The 16,604-nt window shown below is 50.4% G+C and overlaps 3 protein-coding genes across 4 annotated transcripts; 1 reads left to right on the plus strand and 2 right to left on the minus strand.

The window, feature by feature from the left end:
• Positions 1 to 1,605: 1,605 nt before the first annotated feature.
• LOC120676554 (dynein light chain 1, cytoplasmic-like) lies at positions 1,606 to 4,940 on the plus strand. 2 transcript variants are annotated; one of them, XM_039957886.1, is made up of 4 exons: positions 1,606 to 1,958; positions 2,094 to 2,199; positions 4,394 to 4,486; positions 4,585 to 4,940. In XM_039957886.1, exons 1-3 carry the CDS (start codon positions 1,764 to 1,766, stop codon positions 4,441 to 4,443), a joined length of 351 nt encoding a protein of 116 aa, XP_039813820.1. In that variant the 5' UTR covers positions 1,606 to 1,763; the 3' UTR covers positions 4,444 to 4,486; positions 4,585 to 4,940. The 2 variants fall into 2 exon arrangements, with proteins under 2 accessions (XP_039813820.1, XP_039813819.1); XM_039957885.1 differs by lacking the exon at positions 4,394 to 4,486 and having other exon boundaries at positions 1,622 to 1,958.
• A 2,695-nt stretch (positions 4,941 to 7,635) lies between these two features.
• Positions 7,636 to 8,681, minus strand: LOC120676561 (protein SENESCENCE-ASSOCIATED GENE 21, mitochondrial-like). The gene has a single exon (XM_039957895.1). The coding sequence runs from the start codon at positions 8,341 to 8,343 to the stop codon at positions 8,062 to 8,064; it is 282 nt and encodes a 93-aa protein (XP_039813829.1). The 5' UTR covers positions 8,344 to 8,681; the 3' UTR covers positions 7,636 to 8,061.
• Positions 8,682 to 13,794: 5,113 nt separating this feature from the next.
• LOC120676477 (H/ACA ribonucleoprotein complex subunit 4-like) lies at positions 13,795 to 15,882 on the minus strand. The gene has a single exon (XM_039957781.1). It carries the CDS (start codon positions 15,815 to 15,817, stop codon positions 14,048 to 14,050), a length of 1,770 nt encoding a protein of 589 aa, XP_039813715.1. The 5' UTR covers positions 15,818 to 15,882; the 3' UTR covers positions 13,795 to 14,047.
• Between the last annotated feature and the right edge of the window lie 722 nt (positions 15,883 to 16,604).

Below are 16,604 nucleotides of genomic sequence, written 5' to 3' on the forward strand. Positions count from 1 at the left end.
GCCGATCCCACCGTCGGCCAGCAATCCTACGGTGCCTCCCACGATGGCTCTCCTGCCCGCTCGCTTAGCTCGGCTCGCTCGCGATTTTCAGAGATAAAACTCGCCCACGGCTCTGCAGACGGCTTGCTTCCCCTTCACCACCCTCTTCTCCTCCTCCACCACCGGAATCCCCACCAGGCACCGCCACCTCTCCATCCCCATGGCCTGCCCCGAGGTGCCCAGCGCTCATGGCCGCCGGCGCCGCGCCCGACAAGCCCAGGGGCACCACGATTGCAAGGGAGACCACCAACTTTGCTTGCTCGATGCAGCGGGCAAGAGCGCGGGCGAGGCGGAGCTCAGCCTCAAAGAATCCAGCGCGAGCGAGCTCAGCTCAGGCGAGCTCGTCGAGGGCGGCCTACGGCACGGATGGATGGCTAGCTTGGCCGGTGCCGCGGGGACTCCGGCAGTAGTCCGGCGTGATGCTCTAGCCGCTCTCCACGGCCGGAGCTTGGTGCAGGCCGGCACTCCGGCAGTAGTCTGGCGTGACGCTCTAGCCGCTCTCCACGGCCGGAGCTTGGTGCAGGGCTGCGGGCGCAGTGCGAGGCGGTGCATGGCGCGGACACCGGGCCGCTGACTCGGAGCAAGGCGGAGCAGAACCAGGCAGGCAGGCAGCCGGCATGGGGCAAAGTTCTTCGTGGCTGTCTAGTTTGTTTCAATTCCACCAGCATTCGTAGCTTTCTGAAGCTTTAGCATTACATGAATCAATTCTGCTGCTAGCAAAGACCTTCAGTGCTGTTCCTTAATCTACAAACAACAAAAAATCAAAACCAACAGAAAGAAGAGCTTCAATTTCACAGCTATTTCTGGTAGCATCAAGAAGCAGGGAGCTGCTCTGTTGTGCTCCGTTCTTGCAAGAAAAGAAGAGTTCTCATAGGGAAGGAAGCAGCAACAATGCCTTCCTCAAGCGGCAGCTCGAGCTCGCTCTCCAAGACACCGTCGCTATGCCACGCCGTCGATTCAAACTAGCGTGCCGAGCTCGCAGCCGCCGCTCCGCTCGCTGCCAAAATCTAATAATTACATAGAAACTTCTATTGCAACCACTAGGAGCACCTGTTTGTTCCACGATGAAACAATGCAGACATAGGTGGGCAGGAATGGATGGGTCCAGCGGCGCTGATGCCGGCGGCAACCAGCCCATCCCCGGCGGCCTCCTGCTCCGTGAGGAAGAGGTCATCTGTGGAGCGCAGCGCGGCGTGCGCGCCGACGAGGGCGCCCCCGATTATGACCGGCTGGCCCGTGGACGAGGCGGGCGCAACGCGGTGTCTCTAGGTCTGGCGCGGCGCCGGCGGCCATGAGCGCTGGGCACCTCGGGGCAGGCCATGGGGATGGAGAGGTGGCGGTGCCTGGTGGGGATTCCGGTGGTGGAGGAGGAGAAGAGGGTGGTGAAGGGGAAGCAAGCCGTCTGCAGAGCCGTGGGCGAGTTTTATCTCTGAAAATCGCGAGCGAGCCGAGCTGAGCGAGCGGGCAGGAGAGTCATCGTGGGAGGCACCGTAGGATTGCTGGCCGACGGTGGGATCGGCGTGACTGCCGGCTGCAGTCGAAGACCGCGACTGCAGGCGATCTGAATCCGCTTTAGGCAGGCAGATTCCGCTGCAACGCGCACGCCCAGTCGCCCACGGTGTCGCTTCTCGACCTCGCCCACCATCGCCTTTCAAAAAGCGAGGGTGGGATTCCTCGAGAGGGACAAGCCGTGCCCGGCAGCTCCGCTCCACCCGTCGCCGAGAATGTCCGACGAGGCTAGGCGCGGGGCCGGGGGCGCCGCGCAGGCGGCGCTCCGGGCCTCCTCCGAGGACCGCAAGCCGGTGGGCGCGGGGTCCCCGCCGCCGGCCGCGGCGGCGGCGGCGGCGCACAAGATCCAGCTCAAGAGCGCCGACATGAAGGAGGAGATGCGGCAGGAGGCCTTCGAAATCGCCCGCATCGTACGAGCCGCGTGCCCTCCCTCTCGCTCCTCCTTCCTGCTCTCGATTTGGTTTCCGTCGCCCCGTTGGCCCCATGTTGATAACTGGTTTTTTGTTGGGGTTTGGGGAAATTTTTTCTCTCGTTCTTTCGGCCAGGCGTTCGACAAGCACACCATGGAGAAGGACATCGCGGAGTACATCAAGAAGGAGTTCGACAAGAACCACGGCCCAACCTGGCACTGCATCGTCGGCCGTAACTTCGGTAATGCTCTCCTCCCGTCCCCATTCTGGGGAGAGCTCCTTAATTAGTAGTTAGCACGGAAGCATGTGGGATGATTGCGCCTGTCGTGGTGGGTGTCTAGTCTGGTGTGCTTTGCGTTGTTGGTTATTGCGTGGCCGATTTCATACTTGCTGGCCCTTAAAAAGTTCGCACATGATTGACAGAATGGACCTTGTAGGACTGTTTATGCTTGCTATAGAAGCCACAGGAAAATCATTTTGCCCCCACAAAATAATTTGTTCACAAATGAAGGAAATGAACTGGGGAAAGTGAAAAGGCTGAAATGGTTATCGCTGTCAACTGAAGTTATGCCTCAAATTCGATGAGAGGATGTTTCAATGGACTGTAGACCTTTTAGTTGAATACAGCACATGTAAAGCAGGGGATGAAGTATAGTTTCCAAGGCGGATGGAGGATGAATGACAATGTCTAATTGCTCTACTGTGAAGTTTACCTCCTTGCTTCTAGCTTGGCTTAAATTCTGAAAACTTATGTTAGCGTTCTCCAAGCTTCGCTCAGCCAATTTGTCAACAGAGTGGCTCTTCCTGATATCAGCAAAATCCAACTTAGCAAGCTATCATCCAATTTTTATATGTTTCTATTTAATTGATGTATTTCAATTTTCTATTCAACTCTTCTTGTCTAAAACTAAACCATTTGCTTCAATAAATTAGTAACACATGCTTTTCTTTTTAGTTCCTTAGCTTGCTGTCACCGTACTCTGTTAATCAAATGTAAGAAAGAAATGGCATGGCATTTTATTTAGATGGCATGTGGAGTGTCATGTCACTTGATATGCTGTGTCGTATCAAAGATCCAGATGGCACTGCAGATCACTTATTCACTTCACAAACACTCCTGCAATTAGCAGTCTGCAGTGCAATGAAGGAAGTTTAGAGACTTGCAGTACCAGATTGAACAGATGATTTTTAGTTTTGCAGCAACTGTTTAACTGTGTTTATTCTGCTTCGTTATTGCAATTATGTGTATCTAAGTTCTTATCAAACATAAGTTTTAGCTGTTCATTTTTTGACTCTCCTCTACTAAATGTTCGATCTTAAATTCTTAATACTTCAGGTCATATTTTCCTTCTAGCCAAATTTCCCACCTGTGTTCATATTCTTCTATAGGCTATAGCTGTACATGTGTAGCATTCAATTGTTTATAGTTTCCTGAATTCTCTTCCATTCTAGTTTCTTCTTGTTTAAGAGCTATATTGTTGCTGGAAATTTTGGATATGCCTATTAGGTCCTTATCATGCATATCAAATTAAACACATCATTACCTTTTCTTTCTCTCTCCTTCCTTTTCATTCTGTATATGCAAGTGAGGCATGCAATATTTATGTTTTACCGCAGGCATTGTCAATTATCATAAAATAGCCATCCCTAGAAATCCTTACATTTATGGTTGTTTTTTTCCAGTTCTGGGCCAACATCTAATAATTTTTGGATTTTCCAGTGCACTTCTCATAGTGGCAAAATTAAGAAGTTTTTATCAATTAGCAGCATAGAAACAGAAAAGGCTGTTGTCCTGGTATCTGAACTCCAATCCTTCTCTGTTTTTTTTTGTTCTGTTTTATATTTGGCCACCTTTGTTATTCCAAACTTGGGCACCACTTCAGCTTTCTTTTACCACGAGAATAGAAGGGTGAGAAGGCCACAAAGAATGACATACACTCACAACTGACTGATTCTCTCACACAAACTAATCCTAAAACACAATGGGGAGCTGTCTTAGTTCCCAGATGTTTCTATTTGATTTTACTGATTCTATATCAGACAGATTTAGTGATGAGCTGCCTTAATTTCCATATATATTTCTATTTGACTTAGAGTACTTGACTGATTCTACTTCACAAACTAATTATAGGACTCAGTGAAGTGCTGTCTTCATTTATATATGTTTCTATCAACTCTATCAGGAATAGGACTATGGGAGAAAACTCATCTTCAGTTGCATCTCATAGCTCAAGAAATAATTGATTGGCAAGTTAGAAGAGCATGAGCCTCTTCTGTCTTTGATTAATGTTTATCTGCCATCTTGTTTCCTATGTCTACATACCATGTCAATAGGGATAGTTGTTCTAGCTGTGAGACACAACATAAGCCCAGTCCTGCTAGATTTTCTATGTGATAAATTGGTTTGATTTGTTAATCTACATAAAAACATCCAGTTGCTCCGGCCTCCAAAACAAACTCCTTTTGGTGGAGTATATTGTTATGATGCCTGCGACTAGTGGCATATGCTAGCTTGGGAAAATGAAAAAGTGAGCTGAAATCGCAGTGCACTTATGAACATCTTCCATTTATGAGTCCATGATATTGGCCCACATATTTGCTAAGCATTGTTTTTCATCTGTTGCAGGTTCGTATGTAACGCATGAAACAAACTACTTTGTATACTTCTACATCGATTCTAAAGCCGTCTTGCTATTCAAGTCTGGGTGATTGGCACAGTTATTGTGATCACCCTTGCATGCCTGCATCCTGTTACTCTTTTGTATGTCCCCCTTTTCTCTGAGTCGTCTGCAGCCAAGCTGGAAGCTGGTGAGGCGATAATCTTGTGAGCCTGCATGTTGATGTATCAGCGACAGATTTTTCCTCCCTATTCCAGCAGTGTGGGATCATATTGTATCTGTTTTGCGTCTGCTATATCTAGGTGTTGTGAGGACCTTCTCTTATTGCAATATGATTGCCTGAAATATTGGACGCACCCACTCTGATCTTTTCGTGATTGTTTCGGAAGCTCTTGCCCAATGTTCGTGTTTAGCACTGTTGATTTTAGTGGGTAATTGTGGCCCATGTGTGGGGTGATCTGTATCTGTATGGGCAGGGCCGGCTCTAGGGGGTGGGCGGCAGGTGCGACCGCCGGGGCCCACGAGGCTAAGGGGCCCAAGATTGATTATATATATATAACTAGCAGTATTAGTAGATATAATAACTCTTTAATTGAGAGCCCATTAGCCCAAATCACCTGTCCAGGTGACCAGGTCCAGCTCATAATGTAAGGGTGAGGCTGCTCTGAGGCTTGCAGTTGTAGAGTAGCGACGCTTCGTTTTTTGCTGCCGCCGGCCGCCACGAGACACGATCGCGATGCCTGTGATCCGCATGATAATCTATTTTCATATACTGCGTGGGCATAAGCTTACTCTGGGTTGTTTTCTATTTACCCAAGGGCTAAAGCAAGTTGGTCGATAACAGGAAATGACTTTACCTTGGCAATTCATGCTGTCCGTGACTCCGTGTTGGGTATCTCCATTGAGCCTTCTTTTACTGGAAGCTAGACGAATGCCCCTAGTAAGGCTTCTTTTTTTAATTGCTTGTACTCCTTTTTTTTAGATTTACGTCTTTTAAGGTGATTTAGATTTTGTATTTGTATAAGTCACTAACATGGATCATTGGATCCCGTTCAGGACCGATTTGTGTGTTTTGTTTTGTTTTGTTTTTATGTATTGTTTTTGTGTCTAGTGTTACAAGTGATTTATAGGATTGCAATATCTAAATCACCTGATGAGGAGACAAATCTTTTTTTAAATAAAAACTTGATGTCCGTGTTGGTTGTCTCTGGAAACTTACAATAACAGTAACGGGAAATGACTTGTAAGGCTTGTACTTTCGCAATAACATGCACAACAGAGACACGAAGTGGGCACCAAGCCTCCAATGTTCATCAGTTTACGGTGACTGAAACAGACCTCCCGGCTCCCGGTCCCTAGTAGAATTTTCTGAAATAAACATTATAAAATTTGCACGACGCAGATGACCTGCACCGTCCACATTCGATTCGGGGCAGCTACTTTTATGCTTTTGTGAGAACAATCTCGGCAGCTGCTTGAGAAATGAGAAGTGAGAGACAGTAGTCTGTAAAGCCTTTTTCTTTTTACGAACACGTTTGGTGGATCCGAGGAGAAATTCCGCTGCGATTATGAGCTGATGACTGGTATTTAATGCTCTATGTAAGAGTCATCAAATGAGAATTTTCTTTTACTGAAATTCCGCTTGCAGTTTTAATTGTATTTAATGCTCTATGTATGTATTCGAAGATTCGATACGAGAAATACTGTACAAAATCATGTGATGCATGAGCTGATGACTGGTCCAGCTCGCCCCTCGTCTTCCCGATCCTTCCGTACCGACCTGTGCGCCGGGGTTGGGAGGGGGGCATGCGGCACGATAAGGATCACGTGCTATGGATCGGAACGGGCACAATACTTGCGGGTACGGAGTGTAGAAACCCGTACCCACAAGATGATTCTTAACCCTATCTCAATACCTACTTCGATATTCTTCCCAACCGAGGAAAGAATATCTCATCTGGATGTCAGCATTCATGACGGGTGAAAACGGAGGCGTCTATTCCTCGCTAATTGCGATTCGCGACATTGCGTCGCAGAAGCCTCTCCGGCATCGCTCCCCTGCCAACCCCCACCTCCCTCGGCTCCGGCGCCGCCCCGGCGCCTCCGCCGCCAACCCTAACCAAACTCGTCGTCGCGCCGCCACCATCTTCTCGCCCCCGCTGCCACCACCGCCCACTGGGGCTCTTGCTCTGCCCGACCGGCGGCGCTCCCGCGCCGCCTTGCTCTCCGCCGGTCCTCCGCCGCTCCAAGCCCCCTCTTCTATGGCCGCCGGCCATTGGAAGCCCCGGCAACCCGAAACCCTAAAGGTCCGCCGGCCGCTCCTCCCACCTCCCACCCCTCACCGGTGTGCTCGTCTCCGCGAGGAAGATGAACAGTGGTGGCGCTTCTTCTTCCTCCTCCTTCTGCGACGGCATCGCTCGCACTTGCGCGCGCGATGAATAGATTCCCCGGTGAAAACTATACCTGCACCCGTCACACATGGGTGCCGCGTGCCCACGGGTACACCCGCATACCCACTATAGCCGTGCAAACAACACTAATATTAGCAATTCAAATGAAATAAAATCATCAATCATTCAAATCAACATATTAATATAACATACAAGAACATGTTCAAAGGCTGAATCGCCCTAGAAGTGATTATATACTTGAGTACGAGATCCACATGTTAGTTGTTGCAGGGTTACAAGTAAACCAATCACAAGTACAATATTTTCAAACTTGTAAATTTTTACCCGCCGGATTTAAATATAATCTCGCATCCATACCCGTGGGCACAAACACATATCTGAATCCTCACTCTAATGGATTTTTACCCGTGGGCACTCTTAACAGATTTTTACCCGCGGGCACGAAGGTAATTGGTACCGGTTGCCATCCCTATGACGGGCGCCCGCGGCGGTACCGACCCAACGACTATTGCCATGGGTTTCAGTTGCGCTGCTCCCAGTCGAACGCGTTGTTCTTTTTCTGTTCGTGATTGAACAAGCAAGGAAGGACACGACTCACGCGTGCAGTTCCCAATTCCCATTGGATAATTGAGACGCAACAATGGCAGGAATTAGAACAAACCGCAACTTTTTATTTCCGGTGGTAACTGATAGCGACAAACAAAACGTAGAACAGCAGCGAAACCCTGCCCGCTCTCTGCAGCGTAGTAGTAGTACATCCGAATCTGGTAGGAGAGCTCCAGCGAGAAGCAAGAACAGGGCGTCGTCCAGCCCACACCACGCACGCACGCACGCCACGGCGACCAGAGGCCGCCCCTCCATGTACCGTATCTCCCGATTGGTCGAGGCCGAGATGATGTAGCGGCGTCAAGCGTCCGACCGAGACGACTTCCCGGCCATGCCGGGCCGCCGCCGTGACAGCACGTGCGCGCGCGGCCGACGACGACGCCAAACGAACCTCCACCTCCACCCCACCTTCCCCTTTGTTGGTAATTGGTATGTTATGTCAGACGGGGGGGCGGGGGCGGGCGGGGCTCAGGCCCGGGCGAGGTGCGCTGCGCGGAGGTCGGCGGGGTCGGCGGCGGCGGCCCAGTTGGCGGGGCGGTAGTGGCCGGTGACGGGGTCGGGGACCCAGGAGATCTCGGCGGCGGCGGCGCCGCGCCCGGCCTCCTTGGCCTCCCCCGCAGCGGCGCCCTCCGCCGCGGCCGCCGCGCGCCGCATGGCCCCGGACGCCGCCGACGCCGCGTAGCCCCTGGCGGCGGCCCGCGGGGCCAGCGAGGCGCGGAGCGCGGCAGAGCCGGAGAGAGCGAGAGCCATCTGATCTGCTTCGCGCGGAGGATCGGACGGCCTGTGGCGCTCTGCTCTCTCCCGTGCTCCCTGATGCTCCGGTGGTGATGCTGCGCGGGAGCTGTGTGGAGAGGAGAGGAGCCAGGGGAGGAGGGGTTTATAAAGAGGAGGCCGCCGGGGAGGAGGAGGAGCAAACGGCGCTGGTGCCCTGCGCTTTTTCCGCGATCGCGACGGCCTCGGGACCCGTCAAGGCGGGCACGTGCTCCGGAGCACGAAACGCCGCCGCGGGTTCCCTGGCCTCTCTCGCCGTCGCCGCGTCGTCGGCTCGTCGCCGCGTGGACACGGTCGACCGCTGCGCTGCGCAAGTGGAGCTGGGTGGACTGGTTCGGTGGTTCACGGGAACGTGGCGGCGACGCCGCCGTCGACGGGTCCCAAGCCGCAAGACCGAGCGAAGTTGCCTTGTTCTTCCTCACCGTTTTGTTTAGTGGCATCGCTGTGGAGCAGTCCCGTTTCGCCACTCGTTGGAGGATGATTAGCTCAGTCTCAGCTGGGGGGACTGCTGACGCATGCAGCATGCATCAAACAAGAAAGTGCTCAAATGAACTGGGTGTCGAATTGCGAAGCACACGGCACCCACCGCATCGCCTGCCTGCCACGTGCCCAGGCTCGCCGCACGTCGCTTGCGAAGCTCACGGCGCGCGGCGACCGAGACCGTCCATAGCGGAGAGAGCAAATGAAGGAGCAAATACACTGTTTGACACTGTAAATGTACTGTTTGGCACTATAGACAGAGAAGGCGTGAGAAATGAGGAGGGAGCAAATTTGCTCTTCTCTCTCCGCTGTGATCAGCCTGACGACCTGGCCTGGCGGCGTCGGCGACGATATTTCCTCTGCTCCGCCTTTTCCACGCGTCGCTCTCGGACGCCCGCGCGCGACGAACATCTCGCGCCTCTTCCTTTTTCTTTCGGGGGAAAAAGGGTGTCGAATTGCCAGCTGTGGCAAGTGGGCCTCCGGACACGCTGGGCCCCGGGGATCAGTAGCTCTCCGTCGAAAGGGTAAAGGTTGCCGGCGCCCACGTCAACTTGCGTTATTTGGTTTTGCCCTCGTGTTACTTTGACCAGTAATTACGGTGTCAAACAAATTTAGTTTGTAAAATCAACTTCTGAACCCCGCGCTAGTGACTCTAAAGAATCTAATGAGACCTTTGACCGTGCGATTAGATGATAGGTACTGTAACATCACTGTCATTAAATTCGTCGCGAAAAATTACATCCATCTCTAAAAATATTTTATAAATAGACTTCATTTAGCGTACCATGCGAGTCTCTTTTCGAAAATCGTCTTTTCGAAAATCGTACGCTGTAGAATTGTTGCAAAACCAAAGAAGGCCTTGTAGCGGCGGAAGAGCGCGTGGGCGAGGCGCCGACTGGTGGAGGTCGTATCCGGCCGGTCGGGGCCAGCGGGGGGCCGCTTCCTCCTGGCCGGCGCAACGGCGTGCTAATCTGCGAGGCAGTCAGGCATGGCAGGCGGCCCAGGCGGCAGAGGCTAATTGGTGGGTGCGGGCGGTGGGTGGAACCAGCCGACCGCGACGCGCCGCGCGGCTGGGTCGTCGCCGTCGCGCGCGGTGGGGCTCGGTAGTGTAGCTAGGGTGACGTGAGACGTGGGACGTGGGAAGCGGCAGCGGGCGCGCCGACGGCTGCGGCGGGGGACGTGCGCCGACGGTTTTGTTCATTTGCCGACGTGGTGGGCGCTGCTTGTGGCCTGGTGGGTGGTGGGTGGTGTGTTTCGCCGTGTTATTTATCACGCGCGACTCTGCGCGGAGCTATTGCCGAAGCTTTTGTTTATCTTCTATTTCTAGCCAGGTGAGCAGGGAGCGCCCGCCGGCGAGTTAGGAGATGGGGGAGGGGCGGGGTCTGGCCGGCGAGGGTAGTTGATGGGGGGAGCGGCCGCCGGCGGCCGAGGTGGTGAAGGGCGGCGACGGCCTTAAAATCCGAGATTGCTAGGGGTGGGGATGGCGGCGGCGGCGGAAGACTCCATGGTCACCGAATCTAGAAGAGAAGTTCGTGAGGGGAGGAATGGACCGGCGGTGGGCGATGGTGTGTGCGCGGGCGGCGAGGCGGCGTAGTGGAGCGCCGCCGGCCAGGGTGGTGGGCGCTGGCGGCCGGGCCAGATCCTGGGTGGGGTGGGGATGCGACCTCAGTACTAAGAATAGAGCTTCTCCGAATCACATCGGAAAATGTATCCCGAGTGGGGAACTCCAGCAACTCCAACTCTGAAAAAACCTGGAGTTAGGGGTCAACTCCATTTTTTTTGAGCTCCTCAAGGGGTGCTCCAAAAACATCAGTTTCAAACATACTCGTGGAGTTGAGGGTTATTTACCCATCATTGCCACTGATTACACAGCATAACCCTTCGTTTCTATTTTTTCTAGCCCCCACCCCTGATTTTTGGAGTTGGAGCACTGTAATAAGCCAAACACATACAATAGCTCCATATTTTTGTGGAGTAGGGAAGTGGAGCTTTAAAAATATAGAGTTGCTGCTCCGGATTTATTTTTTTGGAGTTGGAGTGCTTCTAAACAGACTTTAATCCCGATGTGTTTTGGGGAAGCTCTATTCTTAACGCGTGCGATGAGGCGGGAGCTATTGCAGAATGGATTTTCAATTAGGCGGCGCGCGCATGTTTCCTTCCTGAACCGATTCATGTTTTCGTGGGCTAGTTGTTTCGTGGGTGTGGGTCTGTCATTTCCTAGGACGAATATTTCCAGATTGATCTTAAAACTTTTATAAAATGTTCTTCCATATTCTAAGTTATCCAAATTTTTAGGTTGTTACGTTCTTCACCATTTGGGAGTAGTTTCGAACTTTTCAAAATGTTTACAAAGATGAGAAAGTTCTGCAGCATTTCTAATTGTTTGGAACTTTCCAGATTGTTCCGAAAACTTATGCAAAATGTTCTAGAACTTTTACAACAATAAAAAAGTTTCAAATGTAGAGAAAAAAGTTCTGCAAACATTTCGTAATTGTGTATATTCTTTACAAAGGAAGGAAACAAATGGGCCACGAAACTGCCTCTGTCCCTCGGATGAAGACGCCCGCATGAGGAGCAAGACCGTGGTGAAATGCTACACATCGCCTCTGCGACTTACTAACGACTCGTCGCGTAGCATTTCTCGTCACCTATGGCCACCGAGGTTTCTGATGAGTATTTTTTTTCTTCTAAATCAGGCCTCTGATACTTTCTCCGTCCATAAAAAATGTAATTATAGAATCCATGTTGGTCAAACTAGTTAAATTATGTTAAATAGTATTAGTACTTACATATCTAAATAAATTTGTTATAAAAATATAATCTATAACTAATTTAATGTTACTTATTTTGTATGTTAATTATTTTTTCTATAAATTTCGTTAAATTTTAAATTGTTTAATACGTGAGAATTGTATTCTTTTGTGGACGAAGTTAGTACTGGTTGGGTTAAAGGTGGCCTTTGACAGTATAATACAGGACCATGGATCATCAAAGAAGGACACTGGGCCATGGCAGCCCAGAATCTAGGAAGCACGCCCGACCACCGATGCATTTGAAGCCCATGGGTCATGGCATGTCAAACCAACTCCATCTAGAAAGGCATCCGGACCATCAAGATGTTGGGCAAAATTCCTCTGCTGTCCACATCGACGAAGCTTTCATTCAGAATCAAGTATCTCCTGCCACATACCCCTAAAAAAAAAGTATATCCTGCCACATCACTCATAAAGGCTTGCTGTCCTTTGATCCTGAAAGGGTGTTGCGGTGTTGCCTCAACAAACCTGTCATTTGCAATCACCTTGGACACTATCTGGAACTGAATTTCCTCGCCAATGAAAAAGTTTGAACTGAATTCGACCATTTGAAGTTCCTATCTTACCAAACAAAACTCTGGGCCCTCTTGAGAGTCAAAATCCCTAGGGTACTGATGCACACCCAAGTTCAAAATACCCATGTGCAAGGTGATGCTCCCTGAAGGGTATGAAGTAGCACCCTGGCATTTGAAATAGATCTTAGTGCGAGTCCAACAACCTAAGCATGTGCTACGGCAAAGCGATCAAGCTCAAGAACGCCTCATAAGTCATTAAGTGTCAAAGACATAGATATTCAGGGAAGCAAAGTGTGATCAACAACAGCAGTTTTGCCCTACAGCATCAGGGCAAGCTGGGGTACTCTGAAAAAGTAGCCAGGTTGGGTCAATCACAATAAAGCTGATAATTCATGAATCGAGTGCAGTGGTAACACTACAAGTAAAAGAGCACAATGATGCATATCCATCTGCCATATCTGCAAGAAGATGCTATTAGATAACTGTGAGTTGGTACCTTTCAGAACTGAGATTTGAGTATTTGACACATCTGGTGCCCTTCCCTTTATGGCTATAGCACACTATATGTATCCAAACTCCTCGCCTATTGCTCGAGCAACTGCTACCACTGCTAACCTTCTAGGCTGTGTGCAACTGTGCAAAGGATGGGTTCCATAATTTCTTCTTAAGAGGAAATGGAGCCTTGCAGAACTTTTTCCTGCAATGGAAAAGCAAATTGGCATCTGTGTTGAATAAAATCAAGGAATTACCAAAAAATGCATCAGTACAGGAGAATCACCATAAGACTATCAATTCAGAAACCTGAAATGAAATGCGAATCGCAAATGATAAATTTCTGCTGTAGAAGGTAAACATCACACAAGCTTCAGAAGACACAAAAAATGTAAAGAAGTTGAAAAATACAATATAAAGAACTATCATCCATCCCTGCCCCTCCAGGAACCATCATCTCCCCTAAAACGTTCAATAAAGATAGTAGAACCCAAGAAAGTTCAAACTCGCCAAACCTCAGTTCCTTTCCAATCCAGCAGAAACCCCATCCAAAATCCCCAACGCCACCACAATCACACCCAAAAGAACACTGAACGCAAGTGAAGCAAAGATTCCATGAAAACTAAGTACAAAATTACTATTTCCCCTCGAGGTCTCAACAAAACCCCAAATACTCACAAATTCACCAATACTTAACAGCCTGAATGAACCAGGATGCAAGGAACAGTGAGAATGTTGGTTCTCAGAAACAACTGGAATTCAAGTGATGTATATACACTAATCTTATAAAATGGAACTCAACAAGAAATTATAACAAGCCATCTTGAGAATTAAGGCAGAAGATGGCCAAATCAATGGTCTGGACTCTGGAGTTCAGCACCACAAGCATCCCTTTCCACCTTTGACTGAAAAAAGAAATGCACCTCCCAAGGGCCAAGAGAACCGGAGTGTATAGAAATATCGATGAGATTCAGGTTCTAATATCATTACAATCTTAAGCCTCATCAGAAGCAAGCTACACCTAGTATGATGTAAATGTTGGAATCAACTAATAACAACAAATTGCTGAGCTCAGGAAGACCATCACAGCAGGCTGATCCCTAACTAGCAAGCTCAAAATATCAACTGAGTGCCCAGCAAGTCAAGATGGGAGCAAAGCCCATTGCATTATCTGATAACTGAAACAAAAATACAGCCATTGTTGAGAGTTTCAATGAAAATATCACCACTTGGCATAGCAGTTCAAAATAGTAGAATAGTAGTAACCTAAGAATGGTACATCAGCCATTACAGTTGCAAGAGATACAAAGCAAGCAAGAAAAAGATTTCAAGCTTCCCCTGCAACTCCAGACAGAGAAGATAGACTGTCGCCACAAACAGCACCTATTGCGATTCCTCTGTATCTCGACTCTTCTTCTTTTTCTTCTCCTTTTTCTTCTCACTCTTCTCAGCTTCTGCACCATCTCCATTTTGAGTGCTCTCTGGATCAACAGCATCATTTCCCTCCTTGCTTTTCTTCTTCTTCTTTTTCTTCTCACTGCCCTTATCATCAGCCACATCAACCTCCTCCTTGACCTCCACAACCTCAGCTGATCCTGATTCACCCTTGTCTTTCTTTTTCTTCTTCTTCTTCTCACTCTTCTCTCCCTCCACTGCCTCAGCAGCTTCCTCAACCTTGATCTTCTTTGAAGGAACAGAGGCATCTGCATCAGTGTCCTCCTCATCCTTCCGCCTCTTCTTCTTCTTCTCCTTGACCTCTTCAGTCACGGCTGCTTCTGGTTCCACCTTCACCTTCTCTGGCTCAGGAGCAGCTGCAATGCTGGCAATCGAAACATCACCACCAGTGGGAAGCACCACATTCCGAAGCCACTCAGCCGGGGTCTTCTCATTTGGCTTCCCATGCTTGTCAAGGAGACCATCCGCAATCATCTTTTTCTTCTTGAGTGCCACCGGGCCAAGCCCCCACTTCCTCGGGTAAGTGTCTCTGTCCATCACCACCCTCTTGATCTTTGCAACTGCACCATGGTCACATGTGGCCATCACAGCAGTAGTCATCTCAGCAATACCAATAGCAATTGCCTCACCCTTTGTTGTCATGAGAACCACCTCCTCCCCAGTCTCAATATCATTCTCAAATCGGAGCAACCCAGGGATCATAAGCTTAGCACCATAGCATATAGCATTCACAGCAGAGTCCTTCACCACAAGCCTTTTGTAGCTAGTAAGCAGTACCTCAAGTGGCATCACAACACGCCTCAAGTACGACTCATCCTTGTAGTTGTCAAGCGACCACATCGCGTCCATCACATCGTGCATGGTCACCATGTTGTCCTGCTCCCCGAGGATCCCCGACCTGACACGGCGCAGTTCCTGCATATGCGCGCCAACTCCAAGGAGCAGCCCAAGGTGCACACAGAGAGTCCGGACATAGGTACCTGCCTCGCAGGAGATCCAGAACACGGCGAGATGACGCTCGGGGTCGTGCTCCAGGAGCTTGCTCTCGTAGATGGTCCGCACCCTGAGCTGACGCTTGACCGCAGAGATAAGCGGCGGACGCTGGAACACCGCGCCGGTGAGCGCCTCCAGCGCGCGGGCCACGCGCGCGGTGTCCGGCACGGCGGCGTGGAAGCGGGCGACGCAGACGTACTCCTTGCCGGCGCCCTGCTGCGACTTGACGAGGCGCGTGGCGCGGTCGATGCAGACGAGGAGGTTGCCGGTGACCTTGGGGTCGAGCGTCCCGCTGTGGCCGGTCTTCTCGGCGCGGAGGATGCGCTTGATCCAGGCGACCACCTCGTGGGAGGAGGGGTTCGACGGCTTGTCGAGGTTGATGACGCCGTAGCGGAGGTGCTCGGCGAGGGGGCGCTTGAGCGGCGAGTGGCCGGAGGGGAGCGGGGTGTAGTGGCCGGTGCGGACGTTGAGGCGGTCGTAGTTCTTGAGGAGGAGCGGCCAGGTGGAGGTGTCGAGGGACGGCACCAGGGACTGGGGCTTGATGAGGTAGCCGTCGGTCTTCTCCTCTGCCTCAGCGAGCGACGGCGGGTCGGCCGCGGCGGCGGCGGCGGCGGCGGCGGGATCGTCCTTCGACTTGTGCTTCTTCTTCTTCGATTTGGAATGCTCGGAGGCGGGGGACGCGACGGCCGGCGTCGCGGACGACATGGCGGCGCGCAGGGTGGTTAGGTAGTTTCTAGGGTTTTCGCGGCGGAGAGGGGAAAGGTGGGCAGCGGCGGAAGGGGTTTTTAACGGGAAGGGTTTAGGGTTTAGTGGCGGTAAAATGGGCCGACCGTGGCTTGGGCTGATAGGCCCAATGGCCCACCCCGGATTAAATGTTACAAAGGAGAAATGAGCCCTTTTTGGCCCAATAACTTGGGTTAGTAGATAAAAATGAACATATTTTCTGGCAATGTCATGATAATAAATTGGATCCAACTAGATCGGGACAAGCCCTTGCAAGGATTTGATGTGTGATATGCTTGGGTCAACCACTGGTACAGCACGACGATTTCATATCAACTCGAACTTCAAGCAGCGGAGCACTGCAATCCATCTCACAAAACCCAGACCACAAAAGGATGGACATTAATCTGGTTACATGATAATTTTGTTTAAGTTTGCGTGCACCACACTGCAGACGAGGTACACAATGTTACAACTTAACTGATGCAGCTTTTTCATACGCAAAAAAAAGAATAAGAATGCAGCTTTTTAAACCCATAACCAACAATTAGACGATATGAACTCAAAGCTGGAGCAAGCAGAGGCTCCGAGTATCAGCTGCGTCTGCTCAAAAGACAGTGCAAGACTTCCTCGGGTGTTGATTACACCATCAAAGTAGGCCATGTTTGTTTCCTCCCTATATTATATAATCTAATGATTCAAGGGTAATATGGTAAAAAGCCATCTTGGACCATCTAAAGAATCTGAAATAGGTTAGGCTAGAACAGCA

Source organism: Panicum virgatum, chromosome 5N, assembly GCF_016808335.1.
Source record: "Panicum virgatum strain AP13 chromosome 5N, P.virgatum_v5, whole genome shotgun sequence".
Taxonomy (NCBI): Eukaryota; Viridiplantae; Streptophyta; class Magnoliopsida; order Poales; family Poaceae; genus Panicum; species Panicum virgatum.